The 13,073-nt window shown below is 64.2% G+C and overlaps 2 protein-coding genes across 2 annotated transcripts in view; one reads left to right on the top strand and one right to left on the bottom strand.

The window, feature by feature from the left end:
* The first annotated feature begins 942 nt into the window (after window positions 1-942).
* Window positions 943-9,567, top strand: NFKB2 (nuclear factor kappa B subunit 2). Its single transcript, XM_074154242.1, has 23 exons — window positions 943-987; window positions 2,073-2,117; window positions 2,954-3,032; window positions 3,511-3,551; window positions 3,679-3,777; window positions 3,948-4,099; window positions 4,856-4,962; window positions 5,087-5,245; window positions 5,353-5,457; window positions 5,598-5,683; window positions 5,810-5,948; window positions 6,038-6,157; window positions 6,262-6,444; window positions 6,609-6,750; window positions 6,914-7,028; window positions 7,197-7,404; window positions 7,496-7,665; window positions 7,826-7,928; window positions 8,043-8,260; window positions 8,602-8,671; window positions 8,768-8,940; window positions 9,029-9,140; window positions 9,244-9,567. The coding sequence occupies exons 1-23, from the start codon at window positions 943-945 to the stop codon at window positions 9,363-9,365; spliced, it is 2,793 nt and encodes a 930-aa protein (XP_074010343.1). The 3' UTR covers window positions 9,366-9,567.
* A 331-nt stretch (window positions 9,568-9,898) lies between these two features.
* The window catches only part of PSD (pleckstrin and Sec7 domain containing), a 36,209-nt gene continuing 33,034 nt past the window's right edge, over window positions 9,899-13,073 (bottom strand). Inside the window, exons 14-16 of the mRNA XM_074154241.1 lie at window positions 12,787-12,931; window positions 11,968-12,111; window positions 9,899-11,591 (exon numbers count right to left, since the gene is read on the bottom strand). Of these exons, the coding sequence (XP_074010342.1) occupies window positions 11,352-11,591; window positions 11,968-12,111; window positions 12,787-12,931 (529 nt within the window). The 3' untranslated portion in view covers window positions 9,899-11,351. The remainder of the gene's footprint in view (window positions 11,592-11,967; window positions 12,112-12,786; window positions 12,932-13,073) is intronic.

The following is a 13,073-nucleotide window of genomic DNA, read 5'->3' as shown; positions in this document are numbered from 1 at the left end:
CTGTGAAAACCCCTCCAGAGGGGACGGGGCTGACGGCACTGGAGAAGGGGGAGCTGTTCTGTTCAAGGGGCACAGGATGTTCTTCTCCTGCCTCTTCAGGCCTGGGCTCCCCTAGCCAGGATCAGCGGGTAGGGTTCGAGGTGGCTGATCCCGGCATGCTGGGGAAGGATATTTGTTCCTTCCTTCATCTCTCTGGGAAACAGGTACCGGCAGATGAAGTGGGTGGCTGGTGGTGGTGGGCTGAGGATGCCCAGGTGAGATCCCAACAGCAGGCGGCACATGCTGCTTCCTGCAGGGCAGCCTGGGGTTGTGTCCATGCTCCCAGGCTTTCAGAAGCCCCAGCACAACAGCAGGAGGAATGTCCCACATCATTTCACAGCGCTGGATCTCCACCTTCACCCTCCTTGCACCCACCGCTGCACCTGCAGGTCCCTCGGACCCTGCATCCCGCAGGCAGATCAGGCCAGGGCTGCAGGAGCTCGCCTGGGCTCACAGGGCAGGCCAGCCAGGGAAAACCTCAGGGCTGGGGTCACAGGGCACCCCCCTTGGAGGACTTGAGTGGCTGGAAAATCTCCTTTGAAAGGCTCTTTTCAGCTTCTGAAGAATATGAGTCACGCACGGGTTGAACAATCCCCTTCCTTCCCCTCTTCTCCCACACACCCAAAATCCCCTGAGCGGGACCTGCAGCAATCACTGATTCAGAAATTCATGGTATGAGGGTACCGTGGAGTCAGATACGGGGTTTTTTTCTTCTTTTTTTTTTTTTTTTCCTTTCCATTGCTTAGCGAGGAGAAGAAATGTGGAGCAAGAGAGCATGCCTGGAGGCTCTGCTCTGATCCTGCCCCTTTGCTAGAAGTCTCTGGTGGTTTCCCACGGCTGGGCAGACCTTGACCTCGGCGGGACCCCCCCCTCGGGCTGCGGTAGCCTGCAGTCCCCGCAGTGATGCTGGGGCTGGACGGGTTGCTGAGACCAGCCTCTTCCTCCCCAGTGAGTAGGAGGGTGCGAGCGCTGGGGGTGGCAGTGCCTTGCTGGGCTCGGCGAGGAGCGTGTGGCGCCCGGGTGCTGGGGTGGCGGGAGATGCTCCCACGAGGGACTCTGGGGCTGCCGCTCCGGCTTTGAAACCAGATGCTTCCTAACGGGAAAGAGGGAATGGGAACACGGACGGCAAACGCCTCTCTCAGGCCACCCCCGTGGGAAGGATGCAGGGGCTGCCGTGTAAGTGGAAATTGGGGCAGCGGGGGAGTGGGAAAGCACCCCTTTGGGTGCCTGGCGAGGGGGTGCCACGCGCCTGCTTTGGTCTGCAGAGGCCTGGGGAGCTGCCCCTGGCCGGGGGGGAGACAGCAGGCTTCGGGGCAGCACTTGGGGTGCAGGGGGGCTTGGAGGAGGCATCCCTGCGCGGGAGGTGCATCATCAAGGTGAGATGATGCGGGGACAGGGACCTGGGAGGCCCCGGGGGCTGCCGCTGCCGCGTTTTATGGCACGGTCTGGGTGGTCTCAGGTGCAGGTCTTGCTGGGGAAAGGGGGTCAATGGGGACCGGTGTCCGAAGCGGGGCTGGCGGCTGGGCACGGCTGGGGGGAGGGAGGGGGGGCAACCCCCTCCGTTCTCCCGGGGGGGAAAACTCGGGACCTTCGGGCTCTCCCGGGCTGGCAAGCAGCGCCCAAGCGAGAGAAGCCGGGGGAGGCGGGCGGGCAACCGCCGGGATTTCCAGCTCGCCCGGAGCCCAAAACTCCCAGGCGGCGCGGAGACGACCCGTCCCACCGCCCCCGGGGCCGGGGGAACCGGCGGCGGGCGGCAGGGCAGCCGTGCCCCGGGGGTTGCACCGAGCCGTGCCCCGCTCCCGGCCGTGCCCCGGGGCGGGAGGTGGGGGGGGGGTGGGGGGGGGCCGTTGCGAGCCGAGCCCCGCTCCCGGCCGTGCCCTACCGTCCCGGGGCCGCGGCGGTGCGGGGCGGGGCGGTGACGCGCGGTCCCGTCATTTCCCGGCTCGGCGGGGTTTCTAGGGACTTTCCGGAGCGGCGGTGCCTTCCTGCCGCCGCCGGTCCCCGCTCACCCCCGCTCTCCCCCCCCACCGCAGGCCGGCGGCCGGCCCCGAGCAGACATGGACGAGCAGTTCCAGCCCGTGAGTGCGGCAACGGAGCGGGGCGGCCCCGGGGAGGGAGGGCGGGGGGGGGGGGGGGAAGGTGCGGGGTGAGTCTCCGCCGGGCCCCGGCCCCCGGGGCTGGGCTGGGGGCAGCGCCTGAACCCCACGGGTGGGGTGGGAGACGGGGGGCTGCGGGTGCCCCCAGGGTGGGAGGTGGGAGTCTGTGTCCACCCCCAGGGTGGAAGATGGGGGTCTGTGTCCACCCCCAGGGTGGGCAATAGGGGGATCTGCAGGTGCCCCTGGGGTGGGAGGTGGGAGTCTGTGTCCACCCCCGGGGTGGGCAATGGGGGGGGTCTGTGTCCACCCCCAGGGTGGAAGATGGGGGTCTGTGTCCACCCCCAGGGTGGGCAATAGGGGGATCTGCAGGTGCCCCTGGGGTGGGAGGTGGGAGTCTGTGTCCACCCCCAGCGTGGGCAATGGGGGCGTCTGTGGGTGCCCCCGTGGTGGGAGATAGGAGTCTGTGGGTGCCCCCAGGGTGGGAGATGGGAGTCTGTGTCCGCCCCCAGGGTGGGCAATGGAGGTGTCTGTGGGTGCCTCCGAGGTGGGAGATGTAGGGTCTGCATCTGCACCCAAGGTGGGCAGAGGGGGTCTGCTGGTGCCCCCAAGGGTAGGCAATGAGGAGTCTGCACCTGCCCACCCCTCTTCCCTGGGAAGGACAGGGGATCTGTGCCTGCCCCCACCCCTAGGGTAGGCAATGGGGGTCTATCCCAAACTGGTTCCCCCCACAGGGTGGGGGTCTGTGCCTGCCCCCCAGGGCGGCTGGGGGTTCCAGCCCCAACACACTCATCACACTCATCTTCTCTCCTGTCACCCAGTGCCTGGATGGGATTGACTACGACGACTTCAATTTCAGCTCCCACATGATGGAGCAGAAGGAGCCCCTGATGGAGACGGGTAAGGGCCCCTCTGGCTGTGCCCTCCTGGGGGTCCCCAGCTGCAGCAGGGTTTCCCCTCAGGCTGACTCACACCCCATGGTTCCCAGCAGCACCACAGGCTGTGTCCCCACAGGTCCCACTGTGGGCTGGCTGGGAATCCCTGCCCCGTGCCACTGGGACGGGGACTGTTCAGTCTGGCGCTGCTGCTCAGTCTAAGAGGGACTTGAGGTTGGGGCTGTGACAGGTCCCCAGGGGCTCCCGGCTCCCTGAGTGCCAGAGCATCCTCTGGCCCTTCCCTCCTCTCCCTGCTGCTCTGACCGCTGCTCCCAGCTGGGCTCTGGCAGCACAGGGGCCGGGGGTTCTGAGGACCCCCATGGGACAGACAGAGGGGTCACCTCACCTTCAGCACCGTCCCCATACCTCTAGCATCCTTACTGGGAACACGCACTTTGGGTACCCTGTGTTTCTCACCGATGCCTCTCCTCTCTGTCCTCCAGTGGAAGGTCCCTACCTTGTCATCATCGAGCAGCCAAAGCAGGTAAGGATGTCACCCAGGTAAGGGTAAGTGTCACCCACGTAAAGGCAAGGGGGCTGTCACCCCCTGCTTTCATGGGGCATCAGGTGTGGCCCACCCTTGGATGACCCCCCCGCCTTTTCCTCGGCAGCGGGGGTTCCGGTTTCGGTACGGCTGCGAGGGCCCTTCGCACGGGGGGCTGCCGGGAGCATCCAGCGAGAAGGGGCGCAAGACTTATCCCACCGTGAAGGTGAGCACTGCCCTGGGGAGGGGACAGGGCAGCATTTTCAGTGTGTCTCGTGGCGCTGGGGGCATGGGAGGGCTGTGGCAGGAGAGCTTGTGGCCACGGGGAGGGCTAGCAGGGGTTTGCGGAGAGTCCTGCCGCCTCCCAGGGGACTCCCATCTCCTTTCTCCCCGCAGATCTGCAACTTCACGGGGATGGCCCGGATCGAGGTGGACCTGGTGACACACAGCGACCCTCCCCGCGTGCACGCCCACAGCCTGGTGGGCAAGCAGTGCAACGAGGCCGGCAACTGCGTCGCCATCGTGGGACCCAAGGACATGACGGCTCAGTACGTGGGAGGGAGACCCGGGAGGGCTGTGGGGGGCTGTCTGCAGCTTACGGGCTGGGGGGGAAGAGGAGGGTTAGTGCATCCAGGAGCTGGGTTTGCTGTATGGGGCCAGGAGCGGGTTTAGGCATGGTCATCGGTACAGCTCTGTCCCCTGAGCGTTTTGCCCAGCTCTGGGTCGGGCACATGCAGCTTGTTTTGGGCTTTTGTCCTCGGGGTTGCTGTTTCTCAGCTTTGCAGATGACTTCTGTAGCCTCAGTTGCCGGGTTATTCCATAAGCCCTGGAGCTCCCTGCCCAGGCAGCTTCTGAGGCAGGAGCAGGCAGGCTCCTGGCTGCTTGGGTCCCCAGGTGCCCCGACACTGCTGGTCCTGCAGCCCCATTTGGAGAAGAGGATGTTTTCCCTGGGTCTTCTGCTGGAGTGGGACAGGAGGAGCCGGAGCTGTGTGCTCTTCAGTGCTGCAGTTGCTCTTACAAATCCCAGCCTTGGGCTGCTGGCTCAGCCTCATCTTATTTGCATCCCACTGGCCTCCAGCCCTCCTGGTCCTCCCCTGTGAGAGCCTGGAGTTTCCCAACCACCTCCTTTCTGTGCTCCTTTCCTCTCCTCTGCGGTTGTGCCTGTTGTGCCCCCACATTTTTTCCCGCAACTGCCTGAACAACAGTGCTCTGTGCTTTGCTCAGCTCCTTCTTGGTCATGGGAGTCCCTGAACCCCCTGGGCCGGCTGCTCCCAGATCCCAACGGGATCCCTCTTCTCCTTCAGGTTCAGCAACCTGGGTGTGCTCCACGTCACCAAGAAGAACATGATGGAGATCATGAAGGAAAAGCTGAAGCAGCAGAAGATGCGCAACAGGAGCCATCAGTTGACGGGTGAGGGCAGGCTGGGGGGTTCAGTGGGACTCAGTGCCCTGGGGGGAGCGGGGACCTGCTGTGGGGTGACCTGGAGCCCTGTCCCCTTTGCCTGGCCTGATGGCATCTCCCCCTGCCCCGGCAGAAGCGGAACTGCGGGAGATCGAGCTGGAGGCAAAGGAGCTGAAGAAGGTGATGGACCTGAGCATCGTGCGGTTGCGCTTCACCGCCTACCTCCGGGACAGCAGCGGGAACTTCACGCTGGCCCTCCAGCCCGTCATCTCGGACCCCATCCACGACAGCAGTGAGTGTGGGGTCAGGCTGGGCAGGGGGGGACGGGGCAGGATGGGGTAAGGAGGTGAGGGATGCTCTGTCTGCCACGGCAGCTCCCAACATCTCCTCGCTCTGCAGAGTCCCCGGGAGCTTCCAACCTGAAGATCTCACGGATGGATAAGACGGCAGGCTCGGTGCGGGGAGGGGACGAGGTCTACTTGCTGTGCGATAAAGTTCAGAAAGGTAAAAGCCGTTCCCTCCAGCTGAAACCCTGAAATCCAGAGGGGCTGCAGTGGGAGAGGTCCGTGTCCTGGGACCCCTGGGTTGCCGGGGTACTGTGTGGTGAGGAGATGGGCAGTGCCAGGTGCCCCTTCTCTCCCCAGATGACATTGAGGTGCGTTTCTATGAGGATGACGAGAACGGCTGGCAGGCCTTCGGGGACTTCTCCCCCACTGACGTGCACAAGCAGGTACGGGAGAGGCAGGGGGGGCATCCTGCCATGCCCCAAGGCAGGCGGGTACCCTGCGGGGCGAGGGAGCCCCATCCCTGGCTCCGGGGAGAAACGAGACCCCATGTCCATCTGTCTTGCCCACAGTACGCCATCGTCTTCCGCACTCCCCCCTACCACAAGCCCAAGATCGACCGTCCCGTCACCGTTTTCCTGCAGCTGAAGCGGAAGAGGGGGGGTGACGTGAGTGACTCCAAGCAGTTCACCTACTACCCCGTGGTGGAAGGTGAGCCTCTCCCCGTCCCCGGGCACGCCGGTGTGCCCCCCCCTGCCGCCGGGGCTGCCCCTCACCCTGCTGCCCCTCTCTCCCTACAGATAAGGAAGAAGTGGAGAGGAAGCGCAAGAAAGTCCTGCCTCAGTTTCCCCAGCACTTTGGTGGGGGCTCGCACATGGGGGGTGCTGGCGGGGGGGCTGGGGGCTTCGGATCTGGAGGAGGTGAGTGGGGGACGTCTCTTCCCCCTCCCTGCTCGGGCTGCCATGGCCCGGTCCTGGGCTCTCCCCTCTGGCCTCACCTGTCCCCCCCCGCCATTGCTCTGCAGGTGGGAACCTCAGTTTCCCCTACTCCCCTGGGCTGGCCTACAACAGCATCTACTCGCCTGGCCCCCACCCTGTGGGGGGCTACCAGGGGGGTGTGCAGATGAAGGGCCCAGAGGTGGAGGGACCCGGGAGCGACCGGCAGGCACCCACGGAGAGCACGTACTGCAAGGAGCTGCAGAAGCAGGGTAGGAAGCCGGGCTGGGGGACATCACTCGGGAGAGGGGACATGGGTTGGTGACCTTTCTGGGCCGGGTGGTGCTGTCTTCCATGCCTGGGGGCGTGGATGCAGGAGGGTGGATGTGGCTGCTGCTCCTGGAGGTGACATCCTGCTTCGCTCCCCCCATCCCAGCTCAGCTCTGCCAGCTGTGGATGCTGGCACTGGCCCGTCGCAATGCCCATGCCCTGCTCGACTACTCGGTCACCGCCGACCCCCGCATGCTGCTGGCGGTCCAGAGGCACCTGGCTGCCTCGCAGGACGAGAACGGAGACACGTGAGCGCAACACAAGGGGTTTGGGGGGAGGGGGAGGGAGCCTTGGTGGCCATCAGAGCCGTTACGGGGGGCTGTGGGGGGGCGGGGGGTGGTGGTGGGAGGTGACAGGGAGGACCTGGAGAAGGATGGAGCTGAGCCCGGGGTCATCCTGCTCTCCCCACAGGCCTTTGCACCTTGCCATCATCCATGAGCAGACGGCAGTGATCAAGCAGCTGATCGAGGTCATTGTGAGCATCCCCAGCCAGCAGATCATCAACATCTCCAACAACCTGCAGCAGGTACGTGTTTCCCAGAGCAGCCGGTTCTCTTCTACCGGGGGGCTTGCTCCCGTTTCCCCACCCCAGGGGCTCCCGCTGTGGGGCTGAGCACGGTGCAGCCAAGGATGGTGCTGGGGGGCTTGGCTCCTCCTGTGAGCGCTGCTGAGGGGGGGTGCTGCTGTCCCGCAGACGCCGCTGCATCTGGCAGTCATCACCAAGCAGCCCCAAGTGGTCCAGCTCCTGCTGCAAGCCCGCGCCGACCCCACCTTGCTGGACCGCTACGGCAATTCCCTGCTTCACCTGGCCCTCCAGGCTGGAGATGAAGAGATGCTGAAGACGCTGCTGGCCCACCTGGGCTCGGCTGCTCCGTACCTGCTCCGCCTGCCCAATTTCCATGGTGAGCAGGGCTGGGAGATGATGGGCAGGAACCCGGCGGTGCCATCCTGGGCTCGGCCGGAGGGCTGCTGAGCCTCTCCCCACTGTTGCAGGCCTCCTGCCTGTGCACTTGGCCGTCAAAGCAAAGAGTTTGGCCTGCCTGGACCTGCTGGTCAGGAAGGGAGCGGACGTGAACGCAGTGGAGAGGCAAGGTGGGAGGACCCCGCTGCACCTCGCCGTGGAGATGGAGAACCTGAACATGGCCACCCACCTGGTGAAGAAGGTACGGTTGGGGCTGGTGGGGTTGGTGGCTGTGGGACAGGGATGAGGCACAGCCTCCCACAGGGCCCTGGCAGAAGTTGAGGGGGTTCCCTGTGGTCTTAGGGTGACAAGGGGCAGTGCCCAGGCATCCCATCCTCATGGCCTCACATCTTCCTCCGTAGCTGGGAGCAGATGTCAACAGCCGGACCTTTGCTGGGAACAGTGCCCTGCACTTGGCTGCTGGCCTGGGCTCCCCCACCCTCACCAAACTGCTCCTCAAAGCTGGTAAGATGCTGCCCTCCCTTCTCCTCCCCACAGCCAGGGGGGTGCCCGAGCACCGTGCAGACCCCCTGGGCCGACCTGCCCTTTTTGGGGATTCAGTCCACCTTTCCCCGCCAGGGGCAGACGTGCTGTGCGAGAACGACGAGCCCGTGAGCCCGTCCTCCTCAGAGGCCAGCAGCGACACGGACGCCGACCCTGAGGAGCAGGAGCTGGCCATGGAACTGGGGGAGCCAGCCCCCGCCGTGGAGGGTGGCACCAACCCTGAGCCCCCTGCGCAGGCAGGGCACAGGCAGCGCCGCTGCCACACACCCCTGGACCTGACTCGGAGCCAGAAGGTGTGTGGGGCAGGGGTACAAACCTCCCTGGGGGGGCAACAGCATGGATGGGGCAGAGCTCCAGGGGATCATAGAATCATAGAATGGTTTGGGTTGGAAAGGACCTTAAAGATCATCACGTTCCAATCCCCCTGCCATGGGCAGGGACGGCTCCCAGTAGAGCAGGTTGCTCCAAGCCCCATCCAGCCTGGTCTTGAGCACCTCCAGGGATGGGGCAGCCACAGCTTCTCTGGGTGAAGATGGTCCTGTGAGGATGTCTGTGTCCCAGGGAAGCCCTGAGGTGGGGTGGCTTGGCTGGTGCTTTTGGCGGAGATGCTGATATCCGTCTGTCTGTCCTGCAGGTGCGAGAGATCCTGCTGCAGGCCTCCCAGCAGGGTCCCGAGGCAGAGCTGCCCACCGCCCCCCGGCCAGGTGAGCAGCCCCTCTCCCCAGATAAGCTCCATGCTGGGGCAGGGCAGGACCCTCCCTCCTGGCAGGAGAGATGATGGAGGCACTTCTCCTGCCCAGGGAACGTCCTGTCGCTGGACAGTGAAGCGCTGCAGGGGCTGGAGCAGCTGCTGAACCAGGACTGCAGCGGGTCGGACTGGATCGAGCTGGCCAAGCGCCTGGGGCTCTGCAGCCTGGTGGAGACCTACAAGGACACCCCCTCACCCAGCGTCAGCCTCCTGCGCAGTTACGAGGTCAGTGCCCCTTCGGGGTGCTCCCCATGTCCCCCCTTGCCATGCCCATCCAGCCGCCGGCCCCGCTCAGTGTCCTCTCTCTCCACAGCTGGCGGGGGGCAGCCTGGGGGGGCTGCTGGAGGCGCTGGACTCCATGGGGCTCCGCAAGGCCGTGAGGATGCTCCACAAAACCGAGGCGCTGGAGAAGCTGCAAAGCACAGGTACAGGGAGCGAAGGGCTGAAGGGGGAGTGGGGGGGTGGGTGGGGTGGGGGTCCCACTTCCCCCCAGCCCCCCCATCGCTGACAGCACCCCTTGCTTTGCAGAGCTGAAGGAAGACAGCGCCTACGGCAGCGAGTCGGTGGAGGAGGAACAGGCGCCCGCGCTGGCCCTGAAGCCGGGGTCAGGGGGCGAGCTGCCCCACAGCCAGCAGCCACAGGTGCATTGAGGGGCCGGCAGCCCCCACACCCACCCAGGGCAGGGAGGGGGCTGCATCGTCCCCCTACCCTGCCCTGCCCTGCCCACACAAGTGCCTTCCGGACTTGGGGTCCGGCTGCCTGGACTTGAGGGGACGGGATGCAGCTGGCTCCTGCCCCTCTCTGCTCTTATTTAATGGTCCCTCTTCTGAATAAAGGGACACAGTTTCCATTAGCCTTTGCCCCCCGTCTCTCCAGTCCCAGCCCGATGCTGGGGGGGTGTGCAGTGACCCCCCCCCCACCCCGAGCCCTGCCTGGGGCTGGGAGTCCAGCAGCAAGGAGGCAGCTGCCGGCCCCTCCTCAGCATCCCTCCGTGCCGGGGCTGTCCCCAACCCTGGGAGAGAAACCACAGCGCACACAAGAAGTGAAGAGCAAGTTTTACTTCAGTAACCGAGAGAAGAAGCTGTACAAAGGTTTTTCTCCCCCCTCAAGCCGCCTGGGGCAAGGGTGGATTTTTTTTTCTTGATTATTTTTTTTTTTTTTTTTTTTTTTTTTTTTTGCAATAGACTCAAAAGAGCAGAATAAAAAGTTTGACACATTCGCAAAGTCAGTGCTGAAACCAGCCAGGTCCTGGGTGGCCCAGAACAGCGTGTGTGCCATCCCCCCCAACCCACCCTGGGCAAAACTGCAGCCCTTCTGCTGTCCCTGGACCCCCTCCCTGCGGCCACCCTCCACCACCGACACCTTGTTCCAGCTGAGCATCCTCCAGCCCACCCCGGGGTGGTGGGGGCTGCCCCAGCCTGCCCCTCACCTTGGCAAGGAGGGAGCCCATGGCCGAGGAAGGGGCTGCAGCAACGAGGACCTCAGTCTTTGCAAGGCCCCGGCCATGCACTGGAGAACCAGCACGGGAAGGAACGCTGGCTTCAGCCCCACAGGGCAGTAGGGAGCCCTAAGTCAATCCTGGCTTTAGGAGGGGTGTCGTCTCCCCACTGGAATTACTTACACGCTGTTCCCCAACATGCCCCCCCCGGCTACGATGCTGACACCCAAACGGGGCCAGTCCAGGCTGCTGGGGGAGGTCACAAAGCACCAGCACATCAGCAATGGGTGCTGCCATCCCAAAGGTGCCTCCTCGGTGCCAGCAGCTGCAGGGCTGTCTCTCTCCAAAGGGTTGCTGGTGCCAGAGCAGGGCTCCAGCAGGAGCCCAGGGGCAGCGGGGGGGGACGGACTGGGTCTCCCCCCCCCCGAGTCCATGTAAAAACCTTCTTCCCCCAAAGGTGAGTGCCTACAGGACATGGCTGGATTTGTGGTTTTGTTTGTTTGTTTGTTTTTCCAAACAGTTCCCAAAAAGCATCAAAAGTAGCCCCCCAAAAAAAAACCCCTCCCTGGTGGTCAGCTCGATCTGGTACTAAAAAGTGCAAAACTGTATCACAAAAACCGTTCAAAAGTTGTAAGAAAGCGGGGAGGGTGCAGGGGTGGCAGGGAAGGGGCCACGTGCCAGGGCCCTGGCTCCCCTGGCCCCCAGCCCCAGGAGAGGGGACAGGCCAGGGCTGGTCCTTCGTGTCTGCCCCCCATGGCACAATGGAGCTGGAGAAAAAGCGGCCGCTGGCTTTGTTTTGCTGCGTTTCTGTCTTCTTTTTTTTTTTTTCTAAAACCACTGAAGAACGGAGCCCGGGAGGTGGGTTGGGGTTGTTCCCCCTCGCTGGGGCGGGGGGGGGGAGGCATCCTGCAGCCAAGTGCAGGACAAGGAGGGGCAAGAACGAGTCTGATGGAGCCGACAGTATGGGCAGCTCCCTCAGGCAAGGGCCAGGGGACCGTCCTGCTCTGGCACCGTCTCCGGCGGAGGGGCTGCGGCCCTGCCTCGCTGGTGCTGGTGGCCGGCAAAGAGCTGTCACCTCCCCGGCTCCTGCCACAGATGGAGGGACTAACGCAGGGTCTGCATCTCTGTGCTGCATGGCCTCTACCCCAGCGCCGGGGGGGGCTGTGGGGGGCAGGAACGGGCGGCTGATGCCCCTTGCTTATGACTTGTGGGGGTGGCTGGGGGGCTGGCGGCCGGCACGCTCCGAGATGTTGCGCTTCACCTTGGTGGCCGTGGTGGAGGGCTCAGCGTTGAGCGAGGGGCTGGAACGGGATTTTTTCAGGCCATCGTCCTCCCCACCTGCTGCGTCGAAAAGGGTGGACTCAAACGCTGCCAGGTCCTCGGAGCCGGCCTTCAGCTTGGCCCGCAGCAGCATGGCGTAGGTGCCGTAGCGGGATTTCTGGGGGGGGCACAGAGCAGCAGAGAGAGGGGTTGGTGAGCTGGGTACCGCTCCCCAGCCAGCATCCCAGGGCAGGGGGGGATGCTCGTGGTCCCTCTGTCCCCCAGAGCCAGCACCCCAGGGCAGGGGGGATGCTCGTGGTCCCTCTTTCCCCCAGAGCCAGCATCCCAGGGCAGGGGGGATGCTCGTGGTCCCTCTTTCCCCCAGAGCCAGCACCCCAGGGCAGGGGGGATGCTCGTGGTCCTTGGTGACAGCATTGGCACTGCAATTTAGCTGATGGGGACGGGGCTGGGGGGGGGGGGTCCATCACTCAGGATGGCCAAGAGGGCAGAGGCAGAAGGGCTGGCGGCAGAGGGGAGAGGGTCTCCCAGTTCACCTCAAACTCCAGGTACTCTTCCTTCTGCTTCAGCTCCTCGTACTCCTTTCCCTTCACCTTCTTCTCGGGCAGCGAGGAGCGATGCTCCAGCAGCTCCGCTGACATCGTCTTGAACTTGGTCTCATGGCTCTTCACCTGCTCCTCCTGGGGAGGGAGGAGGCTCCACGTCAGTGCCCCACTCTGCTCTCTGCTCTGCCCCCCGCCCCAGCAGTGTGAGCCAGCCGGGCCCAGAACAGGTTTCTTTTTCCCCTGCAAGGTCCATCCAGGATCACAGCTTCTGCTACTGGGTTTGGGTTCTTTTTTTTTTTTTTTTTTTTAAGTGGTCGGCAAAATCACAGGCCCTGGAGGGGGGGAAATCTGCTCCCACCTCACACGGGGCTGGCTGAAGTCCTAAAGCAGAAGAATTTAATCCCCACTAGAACTAGGCTGGTGGGGTTTGTTTTTTTTTTTAATCCTTTCTGCTCCATTAATAACTGCCCTGGCACGCGCGAGTGCCAGCTAATCCCCCCGGCCAGTTGTCTTTCAAGGTCCTGGTCCTGGCAGGACCCCACAAGCCGTGGTGTGGGACCACGTTCTCCTTCACAGTCTGAGTCCGTGGCCTGTCCCCCATCCTTACTGCCAGGAATGAAACCTCGCTGCACTGCTTGTCCCCAACCTCAGCACCCCCTTATTCTGTGTCTCCCCAGCCATGTTCCCTCAGCCCTGCACCCCGCTAGGAGGCAGTGTGTGGGTCCCTCCACAGGGGACAGTGCCACCAGCAGACCGAGGGGGGGGGGGGTCTGTCCCATGTTCCCGGCTAGCCCCCACACCGTGGCCCACCTGGGACAGCCTGGTGCAGGAGCTGGGCAGCAACGGGCGGCTGAACTTCTTCTGGGAGCCGATGGCTGCGGGGAAGGGTGGTGCGGAGAACATGGCTGCCACCACGTTGATGCGTGTGATCCACGAGTGCATCTGTTCGGGGTTCCTGGGGAGAGGCCAAACCACAGACGGGCTCTAAGAGGCACTATCCATGTCACAGGCAGAGGGACCTGCCCTGCAGATGAGACCCAGGTCCCCCAGGCCTGGCCCAGGCCAGCCACGGCACCTGTGGCTCTGCCCCCAGCGAC

Source organism: Numenius arquata, chromosome 10 (assembly GCF_964106895.1).
Source record: "Numenius arquata chromosome 10, bNumArq3.hap1.1, whole genome shotgun sequence".
Taxonomy (NCBI): domain Eukaryota; kingdom Metazoa; phylum Chordata; class Aves; order Charadriiformes; family Scolopacidae; genus Numenius; species Numenius arquata.
Note: the sequence above shows the minus strand (reverse complement) of the source record. Positions and strands in the feature narration are given on the sequence as shown.

Coding starts and splice junctions, on each gene's coding strand:
- NFKB2 (XM_074154242.1), top strand. CDS start 943: ATGCTGGGGCTGGACGGGTTGCTGAGACCAGCCTCTTCCTCCCCA. Junction 5,246..5,352: donor GGACCCCATCCACGACAGCA/GTGAGTGTGGGG, acceptor CTCGCTCTGCAG/AGTCCCCGGGAGCTTCCAAC. Junction 7,029..7,196: donor TCTCCAACAACCTGCAGCAG/GTACGTGTTTCC, acceptor GCTGTCCCGCAG/ACGCCGCTGCATCTGGCAGT.